The 13,830-nt window shown below is 42.9% G+C and overlaps 1 protein-coding gene across 2 annotated transcripts in view; it reads left to right on the forward strand.

Moving 5' to 3' along the window:
* Positions 1–13,830, forward strand: part of AOAH (acyloxyacyl hydrolase) — a 196,432-nt gene that overhangs the window by 43,961 nt on the left and 138,641 nt on the right. For both annotated transcript variants that reach the window (XM_055420873.2, XM_055420871.2), the window contains exon 4: positions 2,967–3,066. In XM_055420873.2, the coding sequence (XP_055276848.2) occupies positions 2,967–3,066 (100 nt within the window). The remainder of the gene's footprint in view (positions 1–2,966; positions 3,067–13,830) is intronic.

Genomic DNA, 13,830 nt, shown 5'->3' on the forward strand with positions numbered 1-13,830 from the left:
CCTGGGGCCAAGTGGATAATTCATGATGATCTCTCTTTGCGCTCTTAACTCAGGTGCTCACAAAAGGCTGAAAAGCCATCTTGCCAGGCACACTGTTAGTCTCGTTCAGCTGGAATGAAATTTGGAAGTCATGATCTTTGTTTTCACATACTGCTGCTGCTGCTGCTAAGTCACTTCAGTTGTGTCCGACTCTGTGTGACCTTCAATTTTTTTTTCTTTTTTATTGAAGTATAGTTGATTTATAATATTGTCTAAGTTTCAAGGTTACAACAAAGTGATTTGGTTATACATATATTTCTTTTTTGTTATTTTCCATTATAGTTTATTGCAAGATATTGAATATAGTTCCCTGTGCTACACAGTAAACCTTGTTGTTTATCTATTTTGTATGTTAGTCTGCATCTGTTAATCCCATATTCCTAATATATCCTTCCACCCTTTCCCCTTTGGTAACCTTAAGTCTGTTTTCTATATCTATGAGTCTATTTCTATTCTGTATATAAGTTCATTTGAACTACTTTTTATATTCTACATATAAGTAATATCATATAATATTTGTCTTTGACTGACTTCACTTATGATAATCTTTAGGTCCATCCATGTTGTAGAAAATGACATTATTTCATTCTTTTTTATGGTATCATTTAGTTCTTTTTTTTTCATTTTCTTGGTTTAAGAAGCGTGTTGGGAGTGGCCGGTAGAAAATGAATATGGAAGATTTGTTTTAGCCCCTCCAAACCTAAACATAAACCAAAATGCTTGAAGAACACTATCCTTACACCATCCCCAGGGGAAAAAGTCAAAGGTAAAAAAATAAATTTACTTTAAAAGGAAAAGAGATGCTTTGACTACACCTAAGAAAATGATTTCAGGTGTTTAAGTCCATATCATAAAGATATTTTTTGCTATCAGTTCAGTTCAGTTCAGTCGCTCAGTCATGTCCGACTCTTTGCAACCCCATAAATCGCAGTACAGCATGCCTCCCTGTCCATCACCGGAGTTCACTCAAACTCATATTCATCAAGTCAGTGATACCATCCAACCATCTCATCCTCTGTCATCCCCTTCTCCTCCTGCCCTCAATCCCTCCCAGCATCAGGGTCTTTTCCAATGAGTCAACCTTTCCCATGAGGTGGCCAAAGTATTGGAGTTTCAGCCTCAGCTTCAGTCCTTCCAATGAACACACAGAACTGGTCTCATTTAGGATGGACTGGTTGGATCTCCTTGCAGTCCAAGGGACTCTCAAGAGTCTTCTCCAACACAACAGTTCAAAAGCATCAATTCTTCGGTACTCAGCTTCCTTCACAGTTCAACTCTCACATCCATATGTGACCACTGGAAAAACCATAGCCTTGACTAGACAGACCATTGGTGGCAAAATAATATCTCTGCTTGTTAATATGCATGTCAATGTATGGCAAAACCAACCAATAAAATATTGTAAAATAATTAGCCTCCAATTAAAAAAAATAATAATAATATGCTTTCTAGGTTGGTCATAACTTTCCTTCCAAGGAGTAAGCATCTTTTAATTTCATGGCTGCAATCACCATCTGCAGTGATTTTGGAGCCCAAAAAAATAAAGTCTGACACTGTTTCCACTGTTTCCCCATCCATTACCCATGAAGTGATAGGACTGGATGCCATGATCTTAGTTTTCTGAACGTTGAGCTTTAGGCCAACTTTTTTACTCTCCTCTTTCACTTTCATCAAGAGGCTTTTTTAGTTCCTCTTCATTTCCTGCCATAAGGGTGGTGTCATCTGCATATCTGAGGTTATTGATATTTCTCCCGGCAATCTTGATTCCAGTTTGTGCTTCATCCAGCCCAGTGTTTCTCATGATATACTCTGCATATAAGTTGAATAAGCAGGGTGACAATATACAACCTTGATGTACTCCTTTTCCTCTTTGGAACCAATCTGTTGTTCCATGTCCAGTTCTGACTGTTGCTTCCTGACCTGCATACACGTTTCTCAAGAGGCAGGGCAGGTGGTCTGGGATTCCCATCTCTTTCAGAATTTTCCACAGTTTATTGTGATCCACACAGTTAAAGGCTTTGGCATAGTCAATGAAGCAGAAATAGATGTTTTTTTCTGAAACTCTCTTGCTTTTTCAATGATCCAGCGGATGTTGACAATTTGATCTCTGGTTCCTCTGCCTTTTCTAAAACCAGCTTGAACATCTGGAAGTTCACGGTTCACATATTGCTAAAGCCTGGCTTGGAGAATTTTGAGAATGACTTTACTAGCGTGTGAGATGAGTGCAATTGTGTGGTAGTTTGAGCATTCTTTGGCATTGCCTTTCTCTGGGATTGGAATGAAAACTGACCTTTTCCAGTCCTGTGGCCACTGCTGAGTTTTCCAAATTTGCTGGCATATTGAGTGCAGCACTTTCACAGCATCATCTTTCAGAATTTGAAATAGCTCAACTGGAATTCCATCACCTCCACTAGCTTTGTTCACAGTGATGCTTCCTAAGGCCCCCTTGACTTCACATTCCAGGATGTCTGGCTCTAGGTGAGTGATCACACCATCGTGATTATCTGGGTCATGAAGATCTTTTTTGTACAATTCTGTGTATTCTTGCCACTTCTTCTTAATATCTTCCACTTTTTTGCTATAAGGCTCAGCAAACTTTAAAATATTGTTTCCATCAAATTACACCCCTGTCCATTTCTCCTATCTCAATTTTATTTATGGCTTTTCCAGAAAAGCATCCCAGTGCCCATGTAAGTGGCTGGCTTACAGCTTAGTGCTGTTAGCCCCTCTCTCGCCGCCCTCAGGACCTTAATGCAAAAGTAGAATGCAAGTGGCAGGAAATCGTTATGATCCAGCAGCTACACAGGACTGGACTCAAAGGCCATGCCAGAATCCATTCTGGGGATTTACCTTCTTTTGAAATTACTTCTGTTTTCTAATGCCTGAGAGCTTTTAAATAGCCTTTGTTTTGCCCTATTTCCCGCCAGATTCAGAGCAGATATGAATGCTGATGTGGTGTGTCACACCCTGGAGTTTTGTAAACAGAATCCTGGCCAACCCTTCTGTCACCTCTACCCCCTTCCCAAGGTGAGTGGCTTTACATTCTGAATGTCAGATCACAATGACATGCAAGCCCTTTGGACATGTTGTAAGGGGAGGTTCAGCTTCACTGGCTCCGTGGTTTGGGACAGGGACCTGCAAAATGACATTTTCCATTACACCACCCAGAATAATATTCCCAAAGTTCAACTTCAATACCTCCCCCATGCTGCCAAAGAATGTCTTTGCTGTTTATTTTGGACTGTAATCTAGACTTGGGAGGGCAGTACATAGGATCCTGGCCAGCCAAGGTGAGGAAAGGGTTAAATCCCTCTCTACCCCTTAAAATTCAAGCAAGTTACTTTTACAGAGTGACCAACTCATGTATCTTGCCTAGGGCTTTTCTGGTATCAGCACTGGAAATCCCACATCCTGGGAAAACTCAGGCGTTTGGTTCCCCTGCTGCTGCTGCTAAGTCACTTCAGTCGTGTCCGACTCTGTGTGACCCCATAGATGGCAGCCCACCAGGCTCCCCCGTCCCTGGGATTCTCCAGGAAAGAACACTGGAGTGGGTTGCCATTTCCTTCTCCATTGGTTCCCCTAGTCTAAGCTTTATTCTTCTCACCCGTAATGTGGGCCTAATAAAATACCTAAAATACCTCCCTGCTACAAAGAATCGATGCTTTTGAACTGCGGTGTTGGAGAAGACTCTTGAGAGTCCCTTGGACTCAAGGAGATCCAACCAGTCCATTCTAAAGGAGATCAATCCTGGATGTTCATTGGAGGGACTGATGCTAAAGCTGAAACTGCAATACTTTGGCCACCTCATGCGACGAGTTGACTCACTGGAAAAGAGTCTGATGCTGGGAAAGGTTGGGGGCGGGAGGAGAAGGGGACAACCAAGAATGAGATGGCTGGATGGCATCACCGACTCTGTGGACATGAGTTTGGGTGTACTCCGGGAGTTGGTGATGGACAGGGAGGCCTGGCGTGCTGTGATTCATGGGGTCGCGGAGAGTCGGACACGACTGAGCGACTGAACTGAACTGAACTACATTTGTTGGGGGAAGTAGGTAAATTAATACATATAAAATGCTTAGTGAAATACCAGCTGCATAAATAAGTATTAATAAAATGGTGGAGATCAGTCCTGGGTGTTTATTGGAAGGACTGATGCTAAAGCTGAAACTGCAATACTTTGGCCACCTCATGCAACGAGTTGAGTCACTGGAAAAGACTCTGATGCTGGGAAAGGTTGGGGGCAGGAAGAGAAGGGGACGACCGAGAATGAGATGGCTGGATGGCATCACCGACTCTGTGGACATGAGTTTGAGTGAACTCCGGGAGTTGGTGATGGACAGGGAGGCCTGGCGTGCTGTGATTCATGGGGTCGCGGAGAGTCGGACACGACTGAGCGACTGAACTGAACTGAACTGAATATAATTATTGCCAATATCATCATTAGTCTGAGATAGTTGTTCAGAATACCCTGTGTGCATTATATCATGTTGAACAATCTTTTATTGGAATGCAGACAGAGACAGGCAAGTGTTGACACAATTTCCTGCTAATGCTGTGTGCTTAGTCATCTGACTCTTCGCAGTTCCATGAACTGTAGCCCATGAGGCTCCACTGTCCATGGAATTTTCCAGGCAAGAGTACTGGAGTGGGTTGCCATTTCCTACTCCAGTGGATCTTCCTGACCTCCGTCTCCTGCATCTCTTGCACTGGCAGGCAGACTCTTTATCACTAGGGCCACCTGGGAAGCCTTACCCATGCTATGAATGAAAGTATAAGATTATATCCAGTTAGGTATCAAAATAGTGATTTTCGGAAACTTCCTATGAAAATAAAATAAAACAAAATTTTATGCCCCCTTTCCCATAAGCGTAGTCTTTCTGTGTACAACATAACAGGCTTCTGATTACTTGGCATTTCCTTCTTATTCTTATTGAAAAAAGGCCAGTTTAACACATTTTTGTCCTTGGCACAGTTTTGTTGACTGGCAATATTAAATATCATGATCCTAAAAAATGAAGCTGTTAAAGTGCTGCACTTAATATCCCAGCAAATTCGGAAAACTCAGCAGTGGCCACAGGGCTGGAAAAGGTCAGTTTTCATTCCAATCCGAAAGAAGGGCAATGCCAAAGAATGTTCAAACTACTGCACAATTGTACTAGTTTCACAAGCTAGCAAGGTAATGCTCAATATCCTTAAGCTAGGCTTCAACAATATGTGAATTGAGAACTTCCAGATGTACAAGTTGGATTTAGAAAAGGCAGAGGAATCAAAGATCAAATTGCCAACATCCCTTGAATCATAGAAAAACCGAGAGAATTCCAGTAAACATCTACTTTTGCTTCATTTACTACACTAAAATTTTTGACTGTGTGGATCACCACAAACTGTGGGAAATTCTTAAGAAGATGGGAATACCAGATCACCTTACCAGCCTCCCGAGAAACCTGTATACAGGTCAAGAATAAACAGAACCAGCCATGGAACAATGGACTGGTTCAAAATTGGGAAGTAGGTCAAGTACGTCAAGAATACGTCAAGGCTGTATGTTGTCACCCTCTTATTTAACTTATGTGCAGAGCACATCATGAGAAATGCTGGGCTGGATGAAGCACAGGCTGGAATCAAGATTGACAGGAGAAATATCAATAACCTCAGATATGCAGATGACACCACCTTTATGGCAGAAAATGAAGAGGAACTAAAGAGCTTCTTGATGAAAGTGAAAGAGGAGAGTGAAAAAGTTGGCTTAAAACTCAACAATCAAAAAATGAAGATCATGGCATCCAGTCCCATCACTTCATGGCATATAGATGGGAAAAAAATGGAAACAGTGACAATACTTTATTTTCCTGGGCTCCAAAATTACTTTAAACGGTGACTGCAGCCATGAAATTAAAAGATGTTTGCTCCTTGGAAGAAAAGCTATGACTAACCTAGACAGCATATTAAAAAGCCGAGACATTACTTTGCCAACAAAGGTCTATCTAGTCAAAGCTAGGGTTTTTCCAGTAGTCATTTATGGATGTGAGAGTTGGACCATAAAGAAGACTGAGAACCAAAGAACTGATGCTTTTAAACTGTGATGCTGGAGAAGATTCCTGAAAGTCCCTTGGACTGCAAGGAGATCAAACCAATCAATCCTAAAGGAAATCAACCCTGAATATTCATTGGAAGGACTGATGCTGAGGCTGAAGCTCCAATACTTTGGCCACCTGATGTGATTCATTGGAAAAGACCCTGATGCTGGAAAAGATTGACAGCATGAGGAGGAGAGGGTGACAGAGGATGAGATGGTTGGATGGCATCATCGATTCAATGGAGTTGAGTTTGAGGAAACTCCGGAAGATGGTGAAGAACAAGGAACCTGGCATGCTTCAGTCCATGCAGTCACAAACAGTTGGACACAACTGAGTGACTGAACAACAAATATTAAATATCATAAGCCTGTTCCTTGAGCAGAGAGAGATGTAAATATTTGGGGTACATGTGCATTTCATGCTACCTTGATGATTGACTTAAACTGCTAGTTAAATTTCCCTACTTCTATCTGAGAAGCTGTTGGCTCCACTGATGTCTAGAAGAGTTTGTTAATTTTAATTAAAAATTTTCCATGATAGCATGCAAATATGATATTATAATATTTGCTATTTGATAATGTACAGAAGAAATGTCTCTATGTACAAAGGCAAATGATATGGGTTTTCATGATTTCTTTAAATAACATCATTTTATTTATTTTCACACTCACAGCTATACATAGTCACAAAATGTTCAACTTTATCCCATTTAAAATGACACTCTATATTTTTATACTCTGTAGAATTTATACTCAAAATAGCATTTCCTTGTCTTCCCATCACCACCCCCTTTTCAATTCCCAATTTGGGAACATTTTGACCATCCTTTCTGGGTAAGAGGAAGTTAGAGGATTTCATCTCGGAAATGTTCAGTTTCCTCCTCAAATCCACATTGCCAACCTCCAGCTCTACAGATGACCCAGAAAAGAGGAGCAGTTGGTGCAGTGTGGACAGTCATCTGGCTCCAGGATTTCATTTAATAGCAATAACAGGTATTTACTGAGCACTCACTGTGCTTATTCTCCATCCTCTTTAATCTCCCAAATGCCCCTAGCATGGAGGCACCCTTGGATGACCCCTTTTCTAAGACTGAGGAAATTGATAGTTAGAAAGGTTATGGAACTTGAAACTCACTCCCCTGGGAAGGACCAGAACTGAGAATGTCCCTGTCCTTCATTCGGAGAGGCTGGTTGATCTCTTAACCTTTATGTCAATGTTTCTTGAAAATCCCCTCAGGGTGTCTCCTTACAGCAGTTAACTGAAATCCCACCACCAGAAATAACCAATGTTAAAATACTGAATGCTTTCCTTTTAGTATTAAATAAATTATATTAATTTCTTTGAGAGTTATGATACTGTTGTATATATAATATTTTATTTTACTTTCCCCCCTTGATGTTACATTTTGAGTATGTATTTTTTTAAATGGTACACATCAGACCTTCCTTTCATTCCCATGACACAAATTACACCTGCAAAGCGAGTGTGAATTAGTAGTAAAGATACAGGTATAATTTCCAGCCCCCTAGAAGCATTTCTCATAACTTTCCCAGTCAATAACACCCCCCATGATAGCCACTACTCTGAAATCCACCACAAAGTAGTTTATTTATATGAACATCTACTCTTGAATTTCATGTGAATAGAATAATACAATATATTCTTCTTTGTGTCTGGCTTCTTTTGTCTGTGAGACTCATCCATGTTATTATGAGTAACAGTATTGTTGTATGAAGAAGTCACACAATCATCTTTTGATGTTACTCCTGCTACATCTTCCCATCTAGTCCAACCAAATCTTGCCCTCTTTCCAATGAATTTTGCACATGGATGCCAGAAATGTCTTTCTATAAATAGATATGATCTTGTCACCCCACCCCAATACCTTTGCCTGGAGCTTGAGGAAGCCTACCCTGGTTCCTTTTACACACTCCTCTTGTCAGAGCTCCTATTTTTTCTTTCTTTGAAGTGCTTTGTTTTGAATGATACACCTGTGTGATTGTCTGTGTGTCTCTCCCACTAGGCTATAACCTCCAGGAGGTCAGATTCTATCTTCTTTACACTGTATACCCAATGTGTAGGACAATGCTTTATACATAACAAAGAAATATTTGTTTGTTGCCTCAACCCTTCCCACCTTCCCTGCACCTTTGTTCTTAATTATGCCTTCTGCCCAGAATGACCCATCCACATCAAGCCCATCCTTCTAGCTCATCTCACTCTGCCACTTTCTCTGTGAAATAACTCCTAATCCTCTCCACAAAATGTTAACTTTCCTCTCAGGCATCAGCATGACATGCTACCATGTGCTGGTGCTGTTCAGAATGCTTCATACATAATTAACCTTAGAAGTAGGTGGTGCTGTTGGCCACGCATTGCAGGTGAAGAAACGGAGGCAGAGATGTGAAGATGTTACGTGTACATAGGTTTCCTTGTTAGAGTGCCCATCTTTGTCCCCTCCATCATGTCAGGCACATGCTTGATACATGAGTAAATGTGCCAGGCACTGCACTGGACATGGGTGACCTCATGTAGCAAGCTCTTGGGGGAGTATATGTATCTTACAGATGAGGAAACGGAGACTAGAAGATGAGTTTTTCCCAGTTTCACAGCTAGTAAATGGCAATGAGAAGCTTCAGCCCCGAGTCTGTCAGTGAAGCCCGAGTTCTTTCCACTGTGCTCCGTGCCTCACTGATTCTCCTGGGGCACTGGTATCTTGAGTCAAACCACTGCTCCTGGGCCAGCTAGTTCCTCACAAGCAGGACTCGACACACTTGAGGTCTTGCTTTGTGTGTGTTTCAGATGCCGGTAAAATGTAGTGTGATGCAAGCCATTGTCCCTGTGAAATGCGTTTTACAGGGTGGAGGGATGAAGGAGTTTCTCTGCTCCAGGGGCTTGCAAGGGGAGCACCGCAGTATAGAACAATGGACATCTGACTTTAGGGGGGCCAAAAGCGAAAGGTAAAACAGCTGAACCTACATCATCTGCAGCGAAGTTGAAATTTCAGCCCACTTCTTGCCAGTGCTTCTGCTCCTGCTGCTAAGTCACTTCAGTCGTGTCCGACTCTGTGTGACCCCATAGACGGAAGCCCACCAGGCTCCCCCGTCCCTGGGATTCTCCAGGCAAGAACACAGGAGTGGGTTGTCATTTCCTTCTCCAAGCCAGTGCTGAAGCCAGTGCTTCAGCCACATCTTTATAGCCTTTTCTACCACTTGCTCCAAAATGACAATTTCACCCATAATTAATTGAAGCAAGAAACAATCTACAGTGTTCAGTGGGCACCAGGAGGATGGGGAAGATGGGGAGTGGCGGGGAGACAGGACAAGACAAGGAGAAATAAGAGCGGGGGAAGAGGTGGGGAAAAGGAAACCTGCAGGCCGTGTTGTAAAGACCACCCAGATGGTTTTGTGTCACCTACTTTAGGGGGATGATTTATATCATCCCTCCTCTCGATCACACACCAAGCAAGGTCCTGCCTACCACTGCTATGTGTCTCTGTGTGCATGTGCCTAAGCGTGATTCTGATACCACAGCTTGCCAACTGAAAAGCAGATGTGGTTCCTCCATGTGTGCCCTGTTGCTCTGAACCTCTCATTTTTAGGTCAGAGAATAACAGTGCATGCGCTCATGTTCCGACTGGGCCAGGTGCAGCCTGGAGCCTCCTCAGTTTTATGCTGCTCCCTCCTGGTCCCCTAACTCTGAGATCCCTAAGCAGACCCTGTGGCTTTGAACAGATCCCTTTCTTCACCATCCCTGAGCTGGAGGGACAGGCTGCATCTACCAGCACCTCTAGGCGTGCTCAAGACTTACTTCATAGCACTTTGATCCACATTAAAAGAGAATTACATTCAGAATGTGTGCGCTAGTGGAAATGAATTCTCCTATTTCTCTGGGGCCTCTGGCCCATTTAAACTACTGCTAAAGAGATCTTCTGGAGAAGGCAATGGTACCCCACTCCAGTACTCTTGCCTGGAAAATCCCATGGATGGAGGATCCTGGCTGGCTACAGTCCATGGGGTCACTGAGTCAGACACGACTGAATGGCTTCACTTTCACTTTTCACTTTCATGCATTGGAGAAGGATATGGCAACCCACTCCAGTGTTCTTGCCTGGAGAATCCCAGGGACGGGGAAGCCCGGTGGGCTGCTGTCTATGGGGTCGCACAGAGTCGGACACGACTGAAGTGACTTAGCAGCAAAGAGATCTGCTGCCTTAGGAAAGCAATCTAGACTTTGCAACAGCTTTTCCCACAGTAAATCCAATTTCTGCAGGAAACCACCATAACTCTCCAGTGCTGAGTGTGTGGGCCTGTGGGCACACACAAAGAATCTGTGCTTCCCTGGAATCCAAACAACCAGGAAGCTGACATAAGTAGATTCGGAAGGAGTAGATTAGTACTTTTTTATGAGAAAGCGATGGGCTTCCCAGGTGGCGCTACTGGTAAAGAACCTGCCTACCAATGCGTGCTAAGTCATTTCAATTGCGTCTGACTCTTTGTGACTCTATAGCCTGAAGCCTGCCAGGCTCCTCTGTCCATGGCAAGAATACTGGAGTGGATTGCCATACCCTCCTCCAGGGGATCTTACTGACCCAGGGATCGAACCTGTGTCTCTTATGTCTCCTGCATTGATAGGTGAGTTCTTTATCACTAGCACCACCTGGGGAGCCCTAATGCAGGAGACATAAGAGTGTGGGTTCAATCCCTGGGTCAGGAAGATCCCCTGAAGGAGGGTTTGGCAACTCACTCCAGTATTCCTGCCTGGAGAATCCCACGGACAGAGGAGCCTGGAGGGCTAAGGTCCATAGTGACACAGGACAAATTCTTGTTCAATTGAGGAATAAATAAGCTGATGAGCTCACAAAACGCTTTATCATCTAATCACCCCGAAACTATTTTTAATAAGCTTTCTATTTTGGAACACTTTCAGATCTACCAAAAGTTGTAAAAATACCATACCATGGACAGTACACCTTCACCCAAGTTCAGTTTCCCGTAATGTTAACGTTTTAACATTACTTAGTCAAAACTAAAGAAGCCAATTATTCTTGTAATTGTCATGTACTAGTCCTTAATCAATAGTCACATGACTGTTTCTTACCAGGTGTCTCAGTGGTAAAGAATTTCCTTGCCAACGCAGGAGACCTAAGAGACATGGGTTCAATCCCTGGATTGGGAAGATCCACTGGGGGAGGAAATGGCAATCCACTCCAGTATCCTTGCCTGGGAAATCCCATGTACAGAGAAGCTGGTGGCTGTAGTCACAAAGAGTCAGACGTGACAGAGCATATATGCACACATGACTATTACTAGTCATTGATAGTTTAGACCTGATTTGGTTTTCGCCTTTTTTTTTTTTTTTTGCTAATGTCCTTTTTTCTGTTCTAAGATCTAATCCAAGACACATGTTGCATTTAGTGTTCCATTAGTTTCCTCTAGTCTGTGACAGGTTCTCACTATTTCCTTGTTTTTCATGACTTTGACAGTTCTCAGAGTACTGATTAAGTATATTCGTATAATGTCCCTCGAATTGGAATTTGTCTGATGTCTTTATTTTTAGTAGAGAGACTAACAGGTTTTGGAAGGAAAACCACAGAGGCTAGGTACCCTTGTCATCACATTTAATCAGGGATACATGATACCCATGCTATATTCAGGGGGATGTTAAACTTGATCAGTTGGTTAAGGTGGCATTTGCCAGATTTCCTCACTAGAAAGTAACTATTTTTACCTTTTCCTTTTCTTTATTCTTGAGAACTGAGTCACTAAATCTAATGGAATGGGGGATCCAAGCTTACCTCCTGGAGAAAGGAGTATCTATCTAAATACATTATTTGAAATTCTTCTGCAAAAATGTGTCTTTTCTTCCCTATTTATTTATTCAGTTATTCATTTATGTCAATATAGACTTGTATATCGGAGAAGGCAATGGCAAGCCACTCCAGTACTCTTGCCTAGAAAATCCCATGGATGGAGGAGCCTGGTAGGATGCAGTCCATGGGGTCGCTAAGGGTCGGACACGACTGAGCGACTTCACTTTCACTTTCACAAATTGGAGAAGGAAATGGCAACCCACTCCAGTGTTCTTGCCTGAAGAATCCCAGGGACGGCGTAGCCTGGTGGGCTTCCGTCTATGGGGTCACACAGAGTCAGACACGACTGAAGTGACTTAGCAGCAGCAGCAGCAGCAGACTTGTATATAATACTTGTATATAAGTATTTATACATTGAGTTATAATCCAGTTGGGTCAGTTCAGTTACTTCAGTTCAATGGCTCAGTCGTGTCCGACTCTCTGCGACCCCATGAATCACAGCACACCAGGCCTCCCTGTCCATCACCAACTCCCAGGGTTCACTCAAACCCATGTCCACAGAGTCGGTGATGCCATCCAGCCATCTCATTCTCTGTCGTCCCCTTCTCCTCCCGCCCCCAATCCCTCCCAGCATCAGAGTCTTTTCCAGTGAGTCAACTCATCCCATGAGGTGGCCAAAGTATTGCAGTTTCAGCTTTAGCATCAGTCCTTCCAATGAACACCCAGGATTGATCTCCTTTAGAATGGACTGGTTGGATCTCCTTGCAGTCCAAGGGACTCTCAAGAGTCTTCTCCAGCACCACAGTTCAAAAGCATCGATTCTTCGGCGATCAGCTTTCTTCACTGTCCAACTCTCACATCCATACATGACCACTGGAAAAGCCATAGCCTTGACTAGACGGACCTTGGTTGGCAAAGTAATGTCTCTGCTTTTTAATGTACTATCTAGGTTGGTCATAACTTTACTTCCAAGGAGTAAGCATCTTTTAAGGCTGCAATCAGCATCCGCTGTGATTTTTGGAGCCCAAAAAAATAAAGTCTGACACTGTTTCCACTGTTTCCCCATCCATTTCCCATTAAGTGATGGGACCGGATGCCATGATCTTAGTTTTCTGAATGTTGAGCTTCAAGCCAACCTTTTCACTCTCCTCTTTCACTTTCACCAAGAGGCTTTTTAGTTCCTCTTCACTTTCTGCCATAGGTGGTGTCATCTGCATATCTGAGGTTATTGATATTTCTCCCGGCAATCTTGATTCCAGCTTGTGCTTCTTCCAGCCCAGCGTTCCTCATGATGTACTCTGCATATAAGTTAAATAAGCAGGGTGACAATATACAACCTTGACATACTCCTTTTCCTATTTGGAACCAGTCTGTTGTTCCATGTCCAGTTCTAACTGTTGCTTCCAAACCTGCATACAGGTTTCTCAAGAGGCAGGTCAGGTGGTCTGGGATTCCCATCTCTTTCAGAATTTTCCACAGTTTATTGTGATCCAAACAGTTAAAGGCTTTGGCATAGTCAATGAAGCAGAAATAGATGTTTTTCTGGAACTCTCTTGCTTTCTCCATGATCCAGCGGATGTTGGCAATTTGATCTCTGGTCCCTCTGCCTTTTCTAAAACCAGCTTGAACATCTAGAAGTTCATGGTTCACATATTGCTGAAACCTGGCTTGGAGAATTTTGAGCATGACTTTATTAGTGTGTGAGATGAGTGCAATTGTGTGGTAGTTTGAGCATTCTTTGGCATTGCCTTTCTTTGGGATTGGAATGAAGACTGACCTTTTCCAGTCGTGTGGCCACTGCTGAGTTGTCCAAATTTGCTGGCATATTGAGTGCAGCACTTTCACAGCATCATCTTTCAAGACTTGAAATAGCTCAACTGGAATTCCATCACCTCCACTAGC

The sequence above is a fragment of the Moschus berezovskii genome, chromosome 3 (genome assembly GCF_049115385.1).
Source record: "Moschus berezovskii isolate FMDL1 chromosome 3, NW_MosBer_1.0, whole genome shotgun sequence".
Lineage (NCBI taxonomy): Eukaryota > Metazoa > Chordata > Mammalia > Artiodactyla > Moschidae > Moschus > Moschus berezovskii.